Source organism: Bufo gargarizans, chromosome 10 (assembly GCF_014858855.1).
Source record: "Bufo gargarizans isolate SCDJY-AF-19 chromosome 10, ASM1485885v1, whole genome shotgun sequence".
Lineage (NCBI taxonomy): Eukaryota > Metazoa > Chordata > Amphibia > Anura > Bufonidae > Bufo > Bufo gargarizans.
In genome coordinates this window covers 41,056,183-41,078,567 of record NC_058089.1, presented here as the reverse complement: position 1 = coordinate 41,078,567, position 22,385 = coordinate 41,056,183, and the positions used below count along the sequence as shown (strand labels likewise).

Genomic DNA, 22,385 nt, shown 5'->3' with positions numbered 1-22,385 from the left:
TTTAGCAATTTCATAATTTAGTGGTTTCTGCTATATCAGAGCTATTTGAAATCTATCCCTAAAAGGGTATATAATATTCAAGGTGCACATTGGGTCATTCAGAATAACTTCACACACACACGCTACTGTGTATTTCCAAGTCTAATTCTGGCACTAAACCCATACCTGTCACCCAGCGCCTAAATACTAGGTCTCAAATTTATATCCCGCTAAATCTGTCCTTAGTGCTGTAGCTGGGCGAGTTATTTAGTGTCCGTTCAAGCACATTTCTTGTTCTGGGTTGAAATACAATTCCCAATTTAGCAATTTCATAATTTAGTGGTTTCTGCTATATCAGAGCTATTTGAAATCTATCCCTAAAAGGGTATATAATATTCAAGGTGCACATTGGGTCATTCAGAATAACTTCACACACACCCGCTACTGTGTATTTCTAAGTCTAATTCTGTCACTAAACCCATACCTGTCACCCAGCGCCTAAATACTAGGCCTCAAATTTATATCCTGCTAAATCTCTCGTTAACGCTGTCCTGTTGTGGCTGGGAAAGTTATTTAGTGTCCGTCAAAGCACATTTTTTGTTCTGGGTTTAAATACAATTCCCAATTTAACAATTTCATAATTTAGTGGTTTCTGCTATATCAGAGCTATTTGAAATCTATCCCTAAAAGGGTATATAATATTCAAGGTGCACATTGGGTCATTCAGAATAACTTCACACACACCCGCTACTGTGTATTTCCAAGTCTAATTCTGGCACTAAACCCATACCTGTCACCCAGCGCCTAAATACTAGGCCTCAAATTTATATCCTGCTAAATCTCTCGTTAACGCTGTCCTGTTGTGGCTGGGAAAGTTATTTAGTGTCCGTCAAAGCACATTTTTTGTTCTGGGTTGAAATACAATTCCCAATTTAGCAATTTCATAATTTAGTGGTTTCTGCTATATCAGAGCTATTTGAAATCTATCCCTAAAAGGGTATATAATATTCAAGGTGCACATAGGGTCATTCAGAATAACTTCACACACACGCTTCTGTGCATTTCCAAGTCTAATTCTGTCACTAAATCCATACCGGTCACCCAGCGCCTAAATACTAGGCCTCAAATTTATATCCAGCTAAATCTGTCCCTAGTGCTGTAGCTGGGCGAGTTATTTAGTGTCCGTTCAAGCACATTTCTTGTTCTGGGTTGAAATACAATTCCCAATTTAGCAATTTCATAATTTAGTGGTTTCTGCTATATCAGAGCTATTTGAAATCTATCCCTAAAAGGGTATATAATATTCAAGGTGCACATAGGGTCATTCAGAATAACTTCACACACCCGCTACTGTGCATTTCCAAATCTAATTCTGTCACTAAACCCATACCTGTCACCCAGCGCCTAAATACTAGGCCTCAAATTTATATCCCGCTAAATCTCTCGTTACCGCTGTCCTGTTGTGGCTGGGAAAGTTATTTAGTGTCCGTCAAAGCACATTTTTTGTTCTGGGTTGAAATACAATTCCCAATTTAGCAATTTCATAATTTAGTCGTTTCTGCTATATCAGAGCTATTTGAAATCTATCCCTAAAAGGGTAGATCATATTGAAGGTGCACATAGGGTCATTCAGAATAACTTCACACACACGCTTCTGTGCATTTCCAAGTCTAATTCTGTCACTAAATCCATACCGGTCACCCAGCGCCTAAATACTAGGCCTCAAATTTATATCCCGCTGAATTTGAATACAATACATTGGGCCAAATAATATATTTGTTGTTGTGGTGAACCATAACAATGAGAAAAACATCTAGTAAGGGACGCGGACGTGGACATGGTCGTGGTGGTGTTAGTGGACCCTCTGGTGCTGGGAGAGGACGTGGCCGTTCTGCCACATCCACACGTCCTAGTGTACCAACTACCTCAGGTCCCAGTAGCCGCCAGAATTTACAGCGATATATGGTGGGGCCCAATGCCGTTCTAAGGATGGTAAGGCCTGAGCAGGTACAGGCATTAGTCAATTGGGTGGCCGACAGTGGATCCAGCACGTTCACATTATCTCCCACCCAGTCTTCTGCAGAAAGCGCACAGATGGCGCCTGAAAACCAACCCCATCAGTCTGTCACATCACCCCCATGCATACCAGGGAAACTGTCTCAGCCTCAAGTTATGCAGCAGTCTCTTATGCTGTTTGAAGACTCCGCTGGCAGGGTTTCCCAAGGGCATCCACCTAGCCCTTCCCCAGCGGTGAAAGACATAGAATGCACTGACGCACAACCACTTATGTTTCCTGATGATGAGGACATGGGAATACCACCTCAGCATGTCTCTGATGATGACGAAACACAGGTGCCAACTGCTGCGTCTTTCTGCAGTGTGCAGACTGAACAGGAGGTCAGGGATCAAGACTGGGTGGAAGACGATGCAGGGGACGATGAGGTCCTAGACCCCACATGGAATGAAGGTCGTGCCACTGACTTTCACAGTTCGGAGGAAGAGGCAGTGGTGAGACCGAGCCAACAGCGTAGCAAAAGAGGGAGCAGTGGGCAAAAGCAGAACACCCGCCGCCAAGAGACTCCGCCTGCTACTGACCGCCGCCATCTGGGACCGAGCACCCCAAAGGCAGCTTCAAGGAGTTCCCTGGCATGGCACTTCTTCAAACAATGTGCTGACGACAAGACCCGAGTGGTTTGCACGCTGTGCCATCAGAGCCTGAAGCGAGGCATTAACGTTCTGAACCTGAGCACAACCTGCATGACCAGGCACCTGCATGCAAAGCATGAACTGCAGTGGAGTAAACACCTTAAAACCAAGGAAGTCACTCAGGCTCCCCCTGCTACCTCTTCTGCTGCTGCCGCCTCGGCCTATTCTGCTGCTGCCGCCTCGGCCTCTTCCTCCGCCTCTGGAGGAACGTTGGCACCTGCCGCCCAGCAAACAGGGGATGTACCACCAACACCACCACCACCACCTCCGTCACCAAGCGTCTCAACCATGTCACACGCCAGCGTTCAGCTCTCCATCTCACAAACATTTGATAGAAAGCGTAAATTCCCACCTAGCCACCCTCGATCCCTGGCCCTGAATGCCAGCATTTCTAAACTACTGGCCTATGAAATGCTGTCATTTAGGCTGGTGGACACAGACAGCTTCAAACAGCTCATGTCGCTTGCTGTCCCACAGTATGTTGTTCCCAGCCGGCACTACTTCTCCAAGAGAGCCGTGCCTTCCCTGCACAACCAAGTATCCGATAAAATCAAGTGTGCACTGCGCAACGCCATCTGTGGCAAGGTCCACCTAACCACAGATACGTGGACCAGTAAGCACGGCCAGGGACGCTATATCTCCCTAACTGCACACTGGGTAAATGTAGTGGCAGCTGGGCCCCAGGCGGAGAGCTGTTTGGCGCACGTCCTTCCGCCGCCAAGGATCGCAGGGCAACATTCTTTGCCTCCTGTTGCCACCTCCTCCTTCTCGGCTTCCTCCTCCTCTTCTTCCACCTGCTCATCCAGTCAGCCACACACCTTCACCACCAACTTCAGCACAGCCCGGGGTAAACGTCAGCAGGCCATTCTGAAACTCATATGTTTGGGGGACAGGCCCCACACCGCACAGGAGTTGTGGCGGGGTATAGAACAACAGACCGACGAGTGGTTGCTGCCGGTGAGCCTCAAGCCCGGCCTGGTGGTGTGTGATAATGGGCGAAATCTCGTTGCAGCTCTGGGACTAGCCAATTTGACGCACATCCCTTGCTTGGCGCATGTGCTGAATTTGGTGGTGCAGAAGTTCATTCACAACTACCCCGACATGTCAGAGCTGCTGCATAAAGTGCGGGCCGTCTGTTCGCGCTTCCGGCGTTCACATCCTGCTGCTGCTCGCCTGTCTGCGCTACAGCGTAACTTCGGCCTTCCCGCTCACCGCCTCATATGCGACGTGCCCACCAGGTGGAACTCCACCTTGCACATGCTGGACAGACTGTGCGAGCAGCAGCAGGCCATAGTGGAGTTTCAGCTGCAGCACGCACGGGTCAGTCGCACTACAGAACAGCACCACTTCACCACCAATGACTGGGCCTCCATGCGAGACCTGTGTGCCCTGTTGCGCTGTTTCGAGTACTCCACCAACATGGCCAGTGGCGATGACACCGTTATCAGCGTTACAATACCACTTCTATGTCTCCTTGAGAAAACACTTAGGGCGATGATGGAAGAGGAGGTGGCCCAGGAGGAGGAGGAGGAGGAGGAGGAAGAGGGGTCATTTTTAGCACTTTCAGGCCAGTCTCTTCGAAGTGACTCAGAGGGAGGTTTTTGGCAACAGCAGAGGCCAGGTACAAATGTGGCCAGCCAGGGCCCACTACTGGAGGACGAGGAGGACGAGGATGAGGAGGAGGTGGAGGAGGATGAGGATGAAGCATGGTCACAGCGGGGTGGCACCCAACGCAGCTCGGGTCCATCACTGGTGCGTGGCTGGGGGGAAAGGCAGGACGATGACGATACGCCTCCCACAGAGGACAGCTTGTCCTTATCCCTGGGCAGCCTGGCACACATGAGCGACTACATGCTGCAGTGCCTGCGCAACGACAGCAGAGTTGCCCACATTTTAACCTGTGCGGACTACTGGGTTGCCACCCTGCTGGATCCACGCTACAAAGACAATGTGCCCACCTTACTTCCTGCACTGGAGCGTGATAGGAAGATGCGCGAGTACAAGCGCACGTTGGTAGACGCGCTACTGAGAGCATTCCCAAATGTCACAGGGGAACAAGTGGAAGCCCAAGGCCAAGGCAGAGGAGGAGCAAGAGGTCGCCAAGGCAGCTGTGTCACGGCCAGCTCCTCTGAGGGCAGGGTTAGCATGGCAGAGATGTGGAAAACTTTTGTCAACACGCCACAGCTAACTGCACCACCACCTGATACGCAACGTGTTAGCAGGAGGCAACATTTCACTAACATGGTGGAACAGTACGTGTGCACACCCCTCCACGTACTGACTGATGGTTCGGCCCCATTCAACTTCTGGGTCTCTAAATTGTCCACGTGGCCAGAGCTAGCCTTTTATGCCTTGGAGGTGCTGGCCTGCCCGGCAGCCAGCGTTTTGTCTGAACGTGTATTCAGCACGGCAGGGGGCGTCATTACAGACAAACGCAGCCGCCTGTCTACAGCCAATGTGGACAAGCTGACGTTCATAAAAATGAACCAGGCATGGATCCCACAGGACCTGTCCGTCCCTTGTCCAGATTAGACATTAACTACCTCCCCATAACCATATATTATTGGACTCCAGGGCACTTCCTCATTCAATCCTATTTTTATTTTCATTTTACCATTATATTGCGATGCTACCCAAAGTTGAATGAACCTCTCCTCTGCCTGTGTGCTAGGCCTAAATATATGCCAATGGACTGTTGCAGTGGTGGCTGACATGAAGCCTGATTCTCTGCTATGACATGCAGACTAATTCTCTGCTGACATGAAGCCAGATTGTCTGTTACGGGACCTCCCTCCTCTGCCTGGGTGCTGGGCCTAAATTTATGACAATGGACTGTTGCAGTGGTGGCTGACGTGAAGCCTCATTCTCTGCTATGACATGCAGACTGATTCTCTGCTGACATGAAGCCAGATTGTCTGTTACGGGACCTCTCTCCTCTGCCTGTGTGCTAGGCCTAAATATATGCCAATGGACTGTTGCAGTGGTGGCTGACGTGAAGCCTGATTCTCTGCTATGACATGCAGACTGATTCTCTGCTGACATGAAGCCAGATCCTCTGTTACGGGACCTCTCTCCTCTGCCTGTGTGTGTGCTGGGCCTAAATATATGCCAATGGACTGTTGCAGTGGTGGCTGACGTGAAGCCTCATTCTCTGCTATGACATGCAGACTAATTCTCTGCTGACATGAAGACAGATTCTCTGTTACGGGACCTCCCTCCTCTGCCTGGGTGCTGGGCCTAAATATATGCCAATGGACTGTTGCAGTGGTGGGTGACGTGAAGCCTCATTCTCTGCTATGACATGCAGACTAATTCTCTGCTGACATGAAGCCAGATTGTCTGTTACGGGACCTCTCTCCTCTGCCTGTGTGTGTGCTGGGCCTAAATATATGCCAATGGACTGTTGCAGTGGTGGCTGACGTGAAGCCTCATTCTCTGCTATGACATGCAGACTAATTCTCTGCTGACATGAAGACAGATTCTCTGTTACGGGACCTCTCTCCTCTGCCTGTGTGTGTGCTGGGCCTAAATATATGCCAATGGACTGTTGCAGTGGTGGCTGACGTGAAGCCTCATTCTCTGCTATGACATGCAGACTAATTCTCTGCTGACATGAAGACAGATTCTCTGTTACGGGACCTCCCTCCTCTGCCTGGGTGCTGGGCCTAAATATATGCCAATGGACTGTTGCAGTGGTGGGTGACGTGAAGCCTGATTCTCTGCTATGACATGCAGACTAATTCTCTGCTGACATGAAGACAGATTCTCTGTTACGGGACCTCTCTCCTCTGCCTGTGTGTGTGCTGGGCCTAAATATATGCCAATGGACTGTTGCAGTGGTGGCTGACGTGAAGCCTCATTCTCTGCTATGACATGCAGACTAATTCTCTGCTGACATGAAGACAGATTCTCTGTTACGGGACCTCCCTCCTCTGCCTGGGTGCTGGGCCTAAATATATGCCAATGGACTGTTGCAGTGGTGGCTGACGTGAAGCCTCATTCTCTGCTATGACATGCAGACTGATTCTCTGCTGACATGAAGCCAGATCGTCTGTTACGGGACCTCTCTGCTCTGCCTGTGTGCTAGGCCTAAATATATGCCAATGGACTGTTGCAGTGGTGGGTGACGTGAAGCCTCATTCTCTGCTATGACATGCAGACTGATTCTCTGCTGTCATGAAGCCAGATTGTCTGTTACGGGACCTCTCTGCTCTGCCTGTGTGCTAGGCCTAAATATATGCCAATGGACTGTTGCAGTGGTGGGTGACGTGAAGCCTCATTCTCTGCTATGACATGCAGACTGATTCTCTGCTGTCATGAAGCCAGATTGTCTGTTACGGGACCTCTCTGCTCTGCCTGTGTGCTAGGCCTAAATATATGCCAATGGACTGTTGCAGTGGTGGGTGACGTGAAGCCTCATTCTCTGCTATGACATGCAGACTGATTCTCTGCTGACATGAAGCCAGATTGTCTGTTACGGGACCTCTCTCCTCTGCCTGTGTGCTAGGCCTAAATATATGCCAATGGACTGTTGCAGTGGTGGCTGACGTGAAGCCTCATTCTCTGCTATGACATGCAGACTAATTCTCTGCTGACATGAAGCCAGATTGTCTGTTACGGGACCTCTCTCCTCTGCCTGGGTGCTGGGCCTAAATTTATGACAATGGACTGTTGCAGTGGTGGCTGACGTGAAGCCTGATTCTCTGCTATGACATGCAGACTGATTCTCTGCTGACATGAAGCCAGATCCTCTGTTACGGGACCTCTCTCCTCTGCCTGTGTGTGTGCTGGGCCTAAATATATGCCAATGGACTGTTGCAGTGGTGGCTGACGTGAAGCCTCATTCTCTGCTATGACATGCAGACTGATTCTCTGCTGACATGAAGCCAGATTCTCTGTTACGGGACCTCTCTCCTCTGCCTGTGTGTGTGCTGGGCCTAAATATATGCCAATGGACTGTTGCAGTGGTGGCTGACGTGAAGCCTCATTCTCTGCTATGACATGCAGACTAATTCTCTGCTGACATGAAGACAGATTCTCTGTTACGGGACCTCCCTCCTCTGCCTGGGTGCTGGGCCTAAATATATGCCAATGGACTGTTGCAGTGGTGGCTGACGTGAAGCCTCATTCTCTGCTATGACATGCAGACTAATTCTCTGCTGACATGAAGACAGATTCTCTGTTACGGGACCTCTCTCCTCTGCCTGGGTGCCGGGGCCTAAATATCTGAGAATGGACTGTTCCAGTGGTGGGTGACGGGAAGCCAGATTCTCTGCTATGGAACCTCTCTCCAATTGATTTTGGTTAATTTTTATTTATTTAATTTTTAATTTAATTCATTTCCCTATCCACATTTGTTTGCAGGGGATTTACCTACATGTTGCTGCCTTTTGCAGCCCTCTAGCTCTTTCCTGGGCTGTTTTACAGCCTTTTTAGTGCCGAAAAGTTCGGGTCCCCATTGACTTCAATGGGGTTCGGGTTCGGGACGAAGTTCGGATCGGGTTCGGATCCCGTACCCGAACATTTCTGGGATGTTCGGCCGAACTTCTCGAACCCGAACATCCAGGTGTTCGCTCAACTCTAATGGGGACCCATTCATTTCAATGGGGCCACACGTATGTCTGTTCCGTGACCCCGCAAAAAAGATAGGACATTTCAATAATAATAATGATCTTTTTTTATCTAGAGCCAACATATTCCACAGCACTTTACAGTTCAGGGGTTCATGTACAAACAGTCATAAATAACATACCGTGGGGTTTCCCTCCGGTAGATAGGGTAAGCGGGCGCAGTACAGAGGCAAAATACAAGTACTTAACTCAAAACGTCAGTGTTTATTCACGCTTGAGGCAATTGCACAAAACAGCACGTAACTTTGCAGTCTTGGTGTTAGTTCACACACAATGGAACGTTCATACAACACAAGTCACCTTGCTGGCAGTTTTGCCTCCAGTAGTCCACAGCAGAGTTTAGGGGATCTGTTTTCCCCAGCATGCGGCTCTTAGCCCTCCAGCACGGCACAAAGTCTCAGATCCCAAAAACAGAAACATCTCTGCTGAGCCCAGCTGCCAATTTAAGGACAGCCAGGTGCTGCCAAAACCTGGACTGGCACTTATACTCTGGTCCGGTATTTGACCACACCTTGCTGGAAACCAGCCCAGCCGCACATGCTGGGAGGGAAAAACCTGCCTTGCCAGACACAACCCCTCACTGTTATAATAGCAACAAACAAATCAATAATTACAGCAAGAGGAATGAGGACCCTGCTCTCAAGAGCTTACATTCTATGAGGAAATAGGGGTGACACAAAAGGTGCTTGTTTTGTACAATGGTCCAGCCATCTTATAAGAATAGGAGAATAGGGGAGCAGATATAAAGCTGTATGAGCCAATATATGGGCTATATGGAAAGGAGTTAGATCAGGGGATGTGATTGGCCACCCTAAAAAGATGTGCTATTAGGGAGCTATTAAAACTGTGTATGTTGTGTTTTAACCTGATTTCTTGGGGAAGGGCATTCCAGAGAATCGGTGTAGCTTAGGAAAAGTCTTGGAGCCAGGAGTGAGAAGTTTGGATTATGGTGGAAGTCAGTCATAAGTCATTGGCTGAACGGAAAGCATGGGTAGGGTAATAGACAGAAATGAGGGAAGAGATGTAGTGGGGTGCAGCACTGTGAGCTTTGTGGGTGAGGACAAGCAGTTTATATTGGATTCTATAGTATACGGGCAACCAGTGCAATGACTTGACTGACACACAGTGGAGGCATCGGAGTAGTGGTTTGACAGATAGGTGACCCAAGCTTCTGCATTAAGAATATATTGGAGAGGGGAAAGTCTGGTGAGGGGGTACCAATTAATAGTTAGGTACAGTAATCGAGGCGGGAATGGATCAGGGCAACAATGAGAGTTTTTGTTGTTTCCATAGTGAGAAAGGGGCAGATTCTAGAGATGTTTTTGAGGTACAGGCGACATGAGCGGGAGAGAGATTAGATGTAGGGGGTGAAGGAAAGATCAGTGTCAAGGAGAATGAGCAGAGAGTAGTTACCATTGCATTTTGCTGTCAGGAGGTCATCTGTCACTTTGGTAAGGGCGGATTCTGTCTAATGTAGGGTGCGGAAACCAGATTGTAATGGATCAAGGAGAGAGTGAGCAGAGAGATAGCGGATGAGTCTAGAGTAGACCAGACGCTCCAGGAGTTTAGAGATGAAGTGAAGATTGGAGACTGGTCTGTAGTTAGTTGTGCAGGATGGTTCGAGAGACGTTTTTTTAAATAATTGAGTAATGATAGTGTGTTTGAAAGAGGAGGGGAAGATACCAGAAGAGAGAGAGAGGTTAAAGATTTTTTTTAGGTATGTAGTGACTGCCAGAGAGGGAGACTGGAGTAGGTGTGAGAGAATGGGGTCAGAGGTGCATGTGGTAGGACGAGAAGAAGAGAGGAGCCTGGAGACTTCTTCTTCTGTGACTGGGTCAAACATGAACAGTGAGCTAAGGGAGAGGCGGGAGGGGGGAATCAATAGCACTTAGTGGCTGGGCGCTGATTTCATGCCAGATGTGTTCTATATTCTTTGTGAAGTAGGAGGCTAGGTCTTCAGCAGAGAGGTCTGTGATGGGGGCCTAAACTTTAGGACTGAGGAGGGAGTGGAAAGTGTCAAAGAGTTTTTTGGGGTTGTTGGACAGTGAGGGTATTAGGGTGGTGAAATAAGTCTGTTTAGCGAGGTGGAAGGCAGAGTTATAGGTCCATAGCATGAATTTGTAATGGAGGAAATTCTCTGTTGTGTAAGTTTTCCTCCATAGGCGTTCAGCACTCCTGGAGCAGCTCTGGAGGAAGCAAATTTGCAATGTAAGGCAGGGCTGCTTTGGTCTGTTTTTGGAGGTTCTGAGGGTAAGGGATGCTACTTTGTCCAGGGTGCTTCTGAGGGTGTCATTGTAGTGATTTACGGCCTGATTATGGCAGAAGAGAGAAGACATTGGGGACAGTGATGCGTGTAGAGTGTCTATAAGTGTATGAGGGTCAATGGCCGTAGATTTCTGAGCTAAGATGGGTGCAGATTTGTGAGAGTGAAGGAGAGGATGTTGTAGTTAGAAAGCAGAAGAGGTGAGTTATTAAAGTTGGAGATTGAGCAGAGCAGGAAGAAAACCAAGTCAAGTGTGTTACCGTCTTTGTGTGTCTGAGAGCTAGAAACTTGAGAAAGGCGAAGAGAGGAGGTTAGAGAGAGAGAAGCTGGGAGGAAAACGTGGAGATGAGGCAGGAAGTGTGGCAGCAAGGCAGCAAAGTAATCCAGGAACTGGGTGGGTGAGCCAGGGGGATGGTATACTACTGCTACTCTGAGAGAGAGGGGATGGAAGAGCCTGAGGGTGTGAACCTCAAAAGAAAGAAATTAGAGTGATGAAACTGGGGGAATGACCTGGAAAGTGCTTTGTGGGGACAGGAGTATGCCGACTCCACGATTTACTATTGTTGCCCTGATTTGCGGACAAGAATAATAATTTCTATCATGGAGAAGTATGTTTTGTTCTGTAAAATGCGGAAGGCACATGGCTGGTATCCGTGTTTCTCAGATCCGCAATTTATTTTCAACAGATACAGTTGTGTGGATGAACCCTCACTCACTGATGTTGCTTTCTGTTTGCAGTGTGTGTTTTGCTAAGCAAATCGCTCAGTGACAGACCCTTTCTATTAAACAACGGATCACTTGGGGTTCAGGAATTACTTCTCTCTTTTATTTTCTGGGTGGGGGGGAGGGAGGGACACTCATCAAAAATATACACAAGTGTATATATATATATATACATATATATATATATATATATATATATATATATATATATATATAGATATATAGATATATATATATATATATATGGAAAATCTTGTATTTACTTAGATTTTTGGCCTTGCTGTCAGCTTGTTGTGACATTTTTCTGTTTTCACAGTTAAGATTAATGAAGAACCACAAAAAGGGATAGAATATTTACTAGAACATAAAATATTAATAAATAGTTAATAAAACTGAATGTTAGTTAATTATTAAGATAATTGAAGATATTGCACCGTTATTTGCAGCACAAACCCTTTGTATTACACAATGTTCGTGTCATATTGTGTAGCAGTATTGTGACAGTTTTCTGTGCCTTGCTCTGGTGACTGCATGCTGATATTTGATTTCTTTACAGCCCTACATATAGGAAGAAGGTTTCAAAATACAAGGAAGAGATATCTTTAAAAGATGGAATTTAATCTCAAGAAAAAAAAAGTCTTCATATTATTGCATTTTCCATCAATTCCGAAACTTCGAGAAAAAAATTCAGAAGAAACTGGGAACTTAACCTAGAGGCCTGATCTCATTACTTATGTGTAGAGATGAGCGAATTTTATATTTTGAAATTCGTTCACGCTTTGTTTGTTGGTAAAAGCAGAATTAAGATATGAATTCCATTACCACGGACCAGAACGCAATTCTATGACAGAATGCATAACCGAATGCCTTTAGAGGCATTCCGTTATTCATTCCGTCATAATAGAAGTCAATGGCCTGCATAACGCATCCGTTTCTCTACTTTCTCTACATAATAAATAATACATAATAAATGTCACTGAAGTGACACAAACCCTTTTAATTCTTGTGAGTATGAAGCAGTGAATTGTGTCATTAATTTACAATGGAAGCAAGTTATGCTCCACCACATTACATAGGATCTGGTTATCAGCACCAAGAGTTTTTTTTCTCCGAAAAATAATCAAAAATAAAATTTTGTCTTTTTAACCCGTTGTTTACTTCACTTAGAGTTAGCTACAGTCATCACGCTATCTATAACAGTTGCAGTTTGTGCATGTATAGCCAGCAGTGGAACCAGAAAAATATGGCACAACAGACGCTTTATATTACACACTGGCTGAAGGACCCCCCACAGTGTCCTTTCCCTTTAAAATTGGACCTTCATAGCAGTCCACCCCCTTAACTATGACCTTTACAGCAGCCTTCCCTCCCCTTTTGGCTACTTTCATTTTGTATCTGCACAGATGGATCCGCACCTATAATGCAAACGCTTGTATCCATTCAGAACGGATACATTTGCATTATTCTTTTAAAAAAAAGTCTAAGTCAAAACGGATCCGTCTTGACTTACATTGAAAGTTAATAGGGGACGGATCCGTTTTCAATTGCATAATATTGTGTCAGTGAAAACGGATCCGTCCCTTTTCACTTACATTGTAAGCAGCGTTTTGGTGTCCGCATCCAGAGCGGAAAGGAGGAGGAACAGAGCCAAACTGATGTATTATGAATGGATCTTTATCCATTCAGAATGCATTGGGGCTGAACTGATCTGTTGTGAACCGTTTGTGAGATCCCTGAAACGGATTTCACAAACAGAATTCAAAACACCAGTGTGAAAGTAGCCTTAACAGTGAGTTTCACAGCACACCTACCCTTGACAGTGACCTCCCTTAACAGTGGCCTTTTCAGCAATCTGCCCCTTATCGGCCCATCCCCTTAACTGTGACCTCCACAGCAGCCTGCCCTTAGTGTGGCCAGAGGTCCAGTTTAAGGCCGGACAGTCTGGCTTTCAGACTCCCTGTCCTCCGTTTAGCGCAAGGCCTGGACGGACACAAGGATGTCCTTTTGAACAGCTCACTCTCAGACAGCAGCACTGTGCTGTCTGAGTGTGAGCTGCAGGAAGAAAGTCACCGTCCCACCCACCCCTGCAGCTGGCAGAAGTTGATTTTTAACTTCATTTTTTTAAATCCCTGTCGGCTGAGGAGTAAGAAGGGGCATGGCTTAGTGGGACCTGGGGGAGGGGTTTTAACTTTGTCTTTTGAGGGTGGAAACATTGTTGCAGGGGGTGTGTCTGGGCTCCTTTCTGCAAACACCTTACTTTTGCATAACAAATAAACTGGATTTTTCAGAGGATAAAAACTTCTATCGCTGGAACAAAGGCAAATCTGGAAATAAGGTTCTAAGTGCTATTAGGCCATGGCTTTACTTCGATAGCGATTATCCTGGTGACAGATTTCCTTTAAAGCTCACCTACAGCAGTGAAGAAAAATGTCTGGGTTGTTATGGAAACCTGGTGTAAAGCTGTGCGTGTGTGGAGACTGGCCTGCGAGCTTCAATTGGCTGATAAGGGTCACGTGACCAAGCTTCTATTGGCTAATGCATTTTTGGGGAATATCACAGGAACGGTACGTCCTAGAGAGCTGAGACCTGGTCTAAAACTTTCCCGGACATCTGATGTACTTGTGTGCCAAATTTTGTGATTGTAAATGCGATGGTGCGGATTCATTTAGCAGACATACATACATACACACACACACACACATACACTCAGCTTTATATATTAGATTAAGGGGCACATTTATTAAGACCGGTGTTTTAGACAAAGGCCCACAGCTGGTGGTGATTCTGCCGGAGTTATGAAGGGGCCCCCATTTGTGCCTGAAATATGCCTACTTCAGCTCAGTAAATGACCCCCCCAAGACCCAGTTTAAATGGACAATAGAATATGGGTTATAGTGAAATGGCCAATGATTTGGAACATTCATTTCCTATCACTGCTGGCTTGTTAGTTGCATTTACATGCTGCAGTCATAGCATCACCCAGCAAATGAACAGTTGCTCATTTGTACTCTGATCAATCGCATTTTACTGTCCAGTTAATTAGCTCAATCATCTTAACCAGTAAATGGTCCTTAAGGTGGGCATACACATTAGTCTACAGTTGATCAAAACAAACTACTTCAATCAAAATTAAAGTTCTTCAGTTGAAATTTAACAACAAACAATGGCTTTAGCCAACGGATAACAGGCCATTATTGTCTGATAAGAAGTCTGCCATGTTTAATATTTTGTTCAATAGTTAGACGAAAGATCTTGAAATCAAAGAACGATCTTTTTGAACAAAGGATTTTAATTTGAACCCAGAAAGGTCTTTTGTCCTTCGCCCAGTTTCATGAATGTGTATGGGCAGTTTGAACAACTGTAACCATTACGGTCTAAAATGTGTATGCCCGTGTGTGTGAAACGAATTCTAACCAGATGTTTGCTAGTTTAACTGCTGTTCCACCATCAACCAACTTCTATTTAATGTTTTTGGCCATGCTATACCTGAAAACTGGTAATTGGTTTAACACATTTTTTATGCTACATTCACACAACAGTGAAAAAATGGCTATTAACACCAGCCCATCAAATGGCCCTTTTTTTTTTTTACAGTGTACCCATTTTTAATGGTCGTTAACCAGTTAGAATAGTCTCTGCCTGGCTGTGAAAATGGACAAAAATAGAACATGTATTATTTGGTGGCTACTATTCACTCTTGTGGGGTTGTTTGTCACTGTTGTATGAATGAAGGCATACATCAAGACTTTCTTAAAGAAAAAATCTAGTTTCTTGGATTATTTGATCCTGGAGCACTGTTCCTGGCTCCAAAAGTATACAGCAGTGGTGGCCAGATAGTATTCTGTGATCTACTGGTGGATTTCAAATAGAAGAGCAGTAGATCCTCAGTCTCTCATTCTAGAGGACCTGTTATTTCCTATGTTACAGAGACAGCCCATTGCTTTGAATGTGTACTGTTTAATTCTTAGTTTCTTCTGTGGTGACACTGCAGGGAAATTTAACATTTACTGGCAGTTTTCTGGACAGATGATTGCTGGGGGGCTGACCAGGTGAAAACTTTGTGACTAGTTTATTGCCAAGAAACTCTTTTAATAAATAAGGATTGTGCAAAGCAAACAACCACTTTACCACCCAATTCTGTAACCAGTCGTCTTAGATAATTGTATGCCTTGACACTTGGAACACAAATAGCTGAACAATTTCTGATTTTCATTAACCAGGAGAATTTGTTGTGCCTCATGACATAATCTAGCTATAACGTATTGTACCCACCTACTGGCACCATTAGTGAAGAGTAGGGTTGAGCGAACCTGAACTGTAAAGTTCGGGTTCGTACCGAACTTTAAGTTTTTTGGACCCCGAAACCGAACATATCTGTAAAAGTTTGGGTTCGGGTTCGGTGTTCGCAGTTTTCTTAGCGCTTTTTGAAAGGCTGCAGAGCATCCAATCAACAAGCGTTTAACTGTGTGACCTTAGAAGCCATCACAGCCATGACTACTAATGGCATGGCTGTGATTGGCCAGTGTAGCATGTGACCCAGCCTCTATATAAGCTGGAGTCACGTAGCGCTGCACGTCACTCTGCTGTGCTTAGTGTAGGGAGAGGATGCTGCTGTTGTGAGGGTGAGAATCTTTACTCAGAACTCCAATTGAACTCAGCGATCTACATAGATTTAGTTGTGTGGGTGCAGTGCACAATTTTTTTACCCTGCCCTGAGCCCAGTGACAGAGAAAAATAACTTTTATCCGTCTGTTAGTTAGGTGGGCGGGGGTGGACATTTTATGCAAGCTCAGTGCGACAGCACTGCATCTGTGCTTTTGTGACATTTAAATCCAAGCTTGAAATACTGCAATAATAATCTGGTTTAAAAAAATATATATATTTTGGCAATATCCTACATCTGGTTCCTTTGCAGCATTAGTCAGTGTGCAATTTAAGCTAGAAATACAGCAATAATTTTCTGGGCTTTAAAAAACACAGTTTTTGGCAAAAATACATAATTTTACAGTCCTTGCTGCATCTGCACGTGGGAAATTCAAGCGTTATATACTGCTGTCATATTCTGATAATTAAAAAAAACACCCATTTTGGGCAAAAATCTTTAATTGCGGCCTAGTTTGCATCTGTACGTGTGAGATACACACTTTAGATACTGTGATTCTATTCTGCTATTAATAAAACACCCTTTTTAGGCAAAATACACAATTTTACAGCCCTTGCTGCATCTGCACGTGTGAAATTCAAGCGTTATATACTGCTGTCATATTCTGTTATTAAAAAAACACCCATTTTGGGTACAAAAACTTAATTTTGCAGCCCTTGCTGCATCTGTGATTGTTAAAAACAAGTTTGAAATACTTCAATAATTTTCTGGCTTTGAAAAAACACCCATTTTTGGCAATAAACTTCATTTTGGGCCTCTGCCGCATTAGTCAGTGTGCAATTTAAAGGGAACCTGTCACCTCTACTATGCTACTCTCACTGAGCGTGTCTAAATGTTCATTGTATTAACCTAAACATATAAATTACACTTTTAATTTCATTTGCAGACAAATTCAATAAGTATTATGCATTTTTGTACTTCCCGCCTTTTATGCAAATTAACATATCTTACTTGTGTGACCAGAGAAGAGTCATATTTTTAAGCTCTGATTCATCTCAGGTTAATGTGCATATGTATCAAATCGTTTTTTTTTTTACACAATAAAAGCACACATAGCTATGGGGACTGGGTATTGCGAATGTGCTAGCGGCCATCTAGCAACCCATATCCTCAGCTAGAAATACAGCTATAATTTTCTAGGTTTTCAAAAACACCCTGTTGGTCAAAATACACAATTTTACATCCCTTGCTGCATCTGCACATGTAAAATTCAAGCGTTATATACAGATGTCATATTCTGTTAGTAAAAAAACACCCTTTTTTTTTAGCAAAATACTTAATATTGCAGCCCTTGCTGCATCCGTGATGGTTAAAAACAAGTTTGAAATACTTCAATAATTTTCAGGCTTTGAAAAAACACCCATTTCTGGCAATTAACTTCATTTTGGGCCTCTGTCGCATTAGTTAAGTTAGTGTGCAATTTAAGCTAGAAATACAGCTATAATTTTCTGGGTTTTAAAAAACACCCTTTTCGGGAAAAATACACAACTTTACGGCTCTTGCTGCATCTGTATGTGTGAAATTCAAACGTTATATACTGCTATCATTAACTTAATGTCATTGTGAAATACACCCTTTACATACTGTGGTTCTATTCTGCTATAAATAAAACACACATTTTGGACAAAAATCTTTAATTGCGGCCTTGTCTGCATCTGTACGTGTGAGATACATACTTTAGATACTATGGTTCTATTCTGCTATTAATAAAACACCAATTTTGGGCAAAACTCTTTAGTTGCAGCCTAGTCTGCATCTGTATATGTTAGATAGACACTTTAGATACTGTGATTCTATTCTGCTATTAATAAAACACCCTTTTTGGGCAAAATAAACAATTTTACAGTCCTTGCTGCATTTGCACGTGTGAAATTCAAGGGTTATATACTGCTGTCATATTCTGTTATTAAAAAAACACAAATTTTGGGCAAAAAAATTAATTTTGCTGCCTTTTCTGCATATGTCATTGTGAGATACACTCTTTAGATACTGTAGTTCCATACATGTCTTTGATAAAAAAAAAAATGTTTGGGCAAAAAAAAATGGTTTGGGTAAAAGTTATAGCGTTTACAAACTATGGTACAAAAATGTGAATTTCCGCTTTTTGAAGCAGCTCTGACTTTCTGAGCACCTGTCATGTTTCCTGAGGTTCTACAATGCCCAAACAGTAGAAAACCCCCACAAATGTCCACATTTCGGAAAGTAGACACCCTAAGGTATTCGCTTATGGGCATAGTGAGTTCATAGAACTTTTTCTTTTTTGTCACAAGTTAGCGGAAAATTATGATTTTTTTTTTTCCTTACAAAGTCTCATATTCCACTAACTTGTTACAAATAAAAAAAACTTCCATGAACTCACTATGCCCATCACAAAATAAAAAATTCTAGGAACTCGCCATGCCCCTCACGGAATACCTTGGGGTGTCTTCTTTCCAAAATGGGGTCACTTGTGGGGTAGTTATACTGCCCTGGCATTTTAGGGGCCCATATGCGTGAGAAGTAGTTTGCAATCAAAATCTGTAAAAAATGATCGGTGAAATCCGAAAGATGCTCTTTGGAATGTGTGCCCCTTTGCCCACCTAGGCTGCAATAAAGTGTCACACATCTGGTATCGCCGTACTCAGGAGAAGTTGGGGAATGTGTTTTGGGGTGTCATTTTACATATACCCATGCCGGGTGAGATAAATATCTTGGTCAAATGCCAACTTTGTATAATAAAATGGGAAAAGTTGTCTTTTGCCAAGAAATATTTCTCTCACCCAGCATGGGTATATGAAAAATGACACCCCAAAACATATTCCCCAACTTCTCCTGAGTACGGCGATACCACATGTGTGACACTTTTTTGCACGCTTGTCTCTCCATTTCACCGCGAGCAGTTCTTGGTTACACAAGGCAGCCCTCTCCCCCCTTGCAAGAAGGGTGGTAACGAGCCGTTGGGGGAAGCCCGCGCGACTAGTTCGCGCGGTGCCACAGCAGCCAATCTGTTCTAGAAACAAATGCCTGAAGAGGGCCACACTTGTGTAGAAATTGTCCACATAAAGATGGTACCCCTTGCCGAATAAGGGTGACACCAAGTCCCAGACTGTCTTCCCACTGCTCCCCAGGTAGTCAGGGCAACCGACCGACTCCAGGGTCTGATCTTTTCCCTCATAGACACGAAATTTGTGGGTATAGCCTGTGGCCCTTTCACAGAGCTTATACAATTTGACCCCATACCGGGCGCGCTTGCTTGGGATGTTTTGTTTAAAGCCAAGGCGCCCGGTAAAATGTATTAGGGACTCGTCTACACAGATGTTTTGCTCTGGGGTATACAAATCTGCAAATTTCTGGTTGAAATGGTCTATGAGGGGCCGAATTTTGTGGAGCTGGTCAAAAGCTGGGTGGCCTCTGGGACGGGAGGTGGTGTTGTCGCTAAAGTGCAGGAAACGCAGGTTGGTCTCAAATCGTGTCCTGGACATAGCAGCAGAGAACATGGGCATGTGATGAATTGGGTTCGTGGACCAATATGACTGCAATTCATGCTTTTTAGTTAGGCCCATGTTGAGGAGAAGGCCCAGAAAAATTTTAATTTCGGAAACTTGGACTGGTTTCCACCGGAAAGGCTGGGCATAAAAGCTTCCCGGGTTGGCGGTTATAAATTGTGTGGCATACCGATTTTTTTCTGCCACAACTAAGTCTAAGAGCTCCGCAGTCAAGAACAGCTCAAAAAATCCCAGGGCCGAACCGATCTGAGCTGTCTCAACCCGAACTCCAGACTGGGCGGTGAAAGGGGGAACTACAGGTGCGGCTGAAGTTGGGGACTGCTAATCAGGGTTTGCCAGCACCTCAGGGATTCTAGGGGCTCTACGGGCCTGTCTGTGTGGTGGCTGCGACGGGGTAACTACTGCACGTGCCACCGTACCAGCTTCAACTGCCCTTCTGGTGCTCGCCACTTCACCATGTTGTACGGCAGTGCTGGTACTAGGTCCAGGATGGGCTGCGCTGCTGGTGTATGCCTCACCACGTAATCCGACAGCGCCAGCCCCACTCAGCTGCCCTTGAAGCGGATCCTGCACAACCTGTGGTCTAGCGACACGGGGTTGGGTACGCCTGGTGCTATCAGGGACCTCAGCCTCCTCGTCCGAACTTTGAATCAGACTGCCACTGCTTTCTACAGATTCATATTCTGACCCGCTAGATTCATCAGATGAGGGTTCCCATTCCTCATCCGACTGGGTCAGAAGCCTGTAGGCCTCTTCAGAAGAATACCCCCTGTTTGAGATTTGGGCAACTAAATTTGGGGGTATTCCCTGAGACTACCCAAGAAAAAAAGCAAGCCTGTCTTACAAATGGGAGGCTAGCGAAGTACCGGAGGCCGCTGCGGTTGATAAAAAATATCAAAACTGATTTTTTTATCGCCGCAGCGCGTGTAAAGTGAATGTGCAGTGATCAAAAAAAATCAATTTTTGGTCACTGCGGCGGGGCGGGCGTGGGTGAACGCACGTGTGGGCGACCGATCAGGCCTGATCGGGCAAACACTGCGTTTTGGGTGGAGGGCGAACTAAGGTGACACTAATACTATTATAGATCTGACTGTGATCAGTTTTGATCACTTACAGATACTATAAAAGTACAAATGCCGATTAGCGATACGCTAATCAGCGAATAAGTGACTGCGGTGCGGTGGGCTGGGCGCTAACCGATCGCTAAACGACCTAACCAAGGGGCCTAAACTATCCTAAAACCTAACGGTCAATACCAGTGGAAAAAAAAAGTGACAGTTTACACTGATCACTTTTTTCCTTTCACTAGTGATTGACAGGCGATCAAAGGGGTGATCATAAGGTTAATTGGGGTGCAGGGGGTGATCTGGGGCTAAAGTGTAGTGTTTTGGTGTACTCACTGTGAAGCCTGCTCCTCTGCTGAGACCAACCGACAAAAAGGACCAGCAGAGGAGCAGGGTTATATGGCTTCTAATATTTACTAATATGATGTGTTATATGGCTTCTGATTCGACATTTTAAAAATTGCCAGCCTGCCAGCCACGATCATTGGCTGGCATGCTGGTGACGAAATGGTGCTTGTAATTTTGCTAGCCCGCGATGCGCATGCGCGGGCCGGCTCAGTCCGAAATCTCGCGTCTCGCGAGATGACGCACGGATGCGTCCAGGAGGAATAAATCAACCGCCTCCCGGACGCATCCGTGCGTTACAGTGGTCGGGAGGCGGTTAATAAAACACCCATTTAGGGCAGGATCCTAAATTTGAGAAATATGAGGAGAACGTCCAAAAAGGGACGTGGCCCAGGTCGTGATGCTGCTGGTGGAGCTCCTGTTGCAGGGAGATGACGTGGTCGATACACGCACAAGTGAAACCCCTTTGTCAGGTGCGAGTATGTGACAGAACCTGCAACGGCATTTGATCGGGCCTAATGCAGCTCTACAAGTGGTGAGGCCAGAACAAATACAGGCAATAGTAGATTGGGTTGCTGACAGTGCCTTCAGTTCCTTCACATTGTCTCCCACCCAGTCTCCTGCTGAAAGATCAGAGTTGGCAGCTGCAGCTGATGTCCATCAGTCTTTCACCTCACCCCCTTGCAAATCAGCCAAGCAGTCTGAGACCCAAGTCATGCAGCAGTCGCTTCTGCTTTTTGATGATTCTGTTAGCAGGGTTTCCCAGGGCCATCGACCTATCCCTGCCCCAGAAGTTGAAGAGATTGAGTGCGCCGATGCCCAACCACTTATCTTTCAAGATGAGTACATAGGAGGACCATCGCAGTACTTCTCGGATGATGACGAAACACAGGTGCCAACTGCTGGGGCTCTCGAAAATGTGCAGACCGACAAGGAGGGCAGGGGTAAAGACTGGGTGGAAGATGATGTGGAGGATGATGAGGTCCTGACTCCACATGGAATCAGGATCATGCGAGTGACCTATGTAGTTCGGAGGAAGAGGCGGTGGTCGAACAGAGCCACCAGCACAGCAAAAGAGGGAGCAGGGTGCAAAAGTGGAGCGGCCATCCTCTAGACAGTACGCCTGCTACTGCCCACCACATCAAGGGGCCGAGCACACCAAAGCCAGCTCCAAGGAGTTCCCTAGCGAAGCAGTTCTTCAGACAAAGTGCTGACGACAAGACACGAGTGGTTTGCATGCTGTGCAATCAGAGCCTGAAGCGAGGCATAAACGTTCTCCACCTGAGCGCAACCTGTATGACCGGGCATTTAAGTGCAAAGCACGAGCTGCAGTGGAGTAGACACCTCGAAAACAAAGAAAGGTCTCTGGCTCCTGCTTCCTCTTCTGCTGCAGTCTCGGCCTCTTCATCCACCACTGGAGTGACACTGCCACCCCGCAAACAGAGGATCTGCCAGCAACACCACCATCTGAGTCAACAAGCATCTCCACAATGTTTAGCCAGTGTATTGTCTGAACATGTGTTTAGC

General features: G+C 45.6%; 1 protein-coding gene across 1 annotated transcript in view; it reads left to right on the top strand.

Moving 5' to 3' along the window:
• The window catches only part of LOC122920048 (solute carrier family 22 member 6-B-like), a 116,006-nt gene extending 104,038 nt beyond the window's left edge, over positions 1-11,968 (top strand). Inside the window, exon 6 of the mRNA XM_044269258.1 lies at positions 11,858-11,968. Within this exon, the coding sequence (XP_044125193.1) occupies positions 11,858-11,921 (64 nt within the window). The 3' untranslated portion in view covers positions 11,922-11,968. The remainder of the gene's footprint in view (positions 1-11,857) is intronic.
• Positions 11,969-22,385: the final 10,417 nt, after the last annotated feature.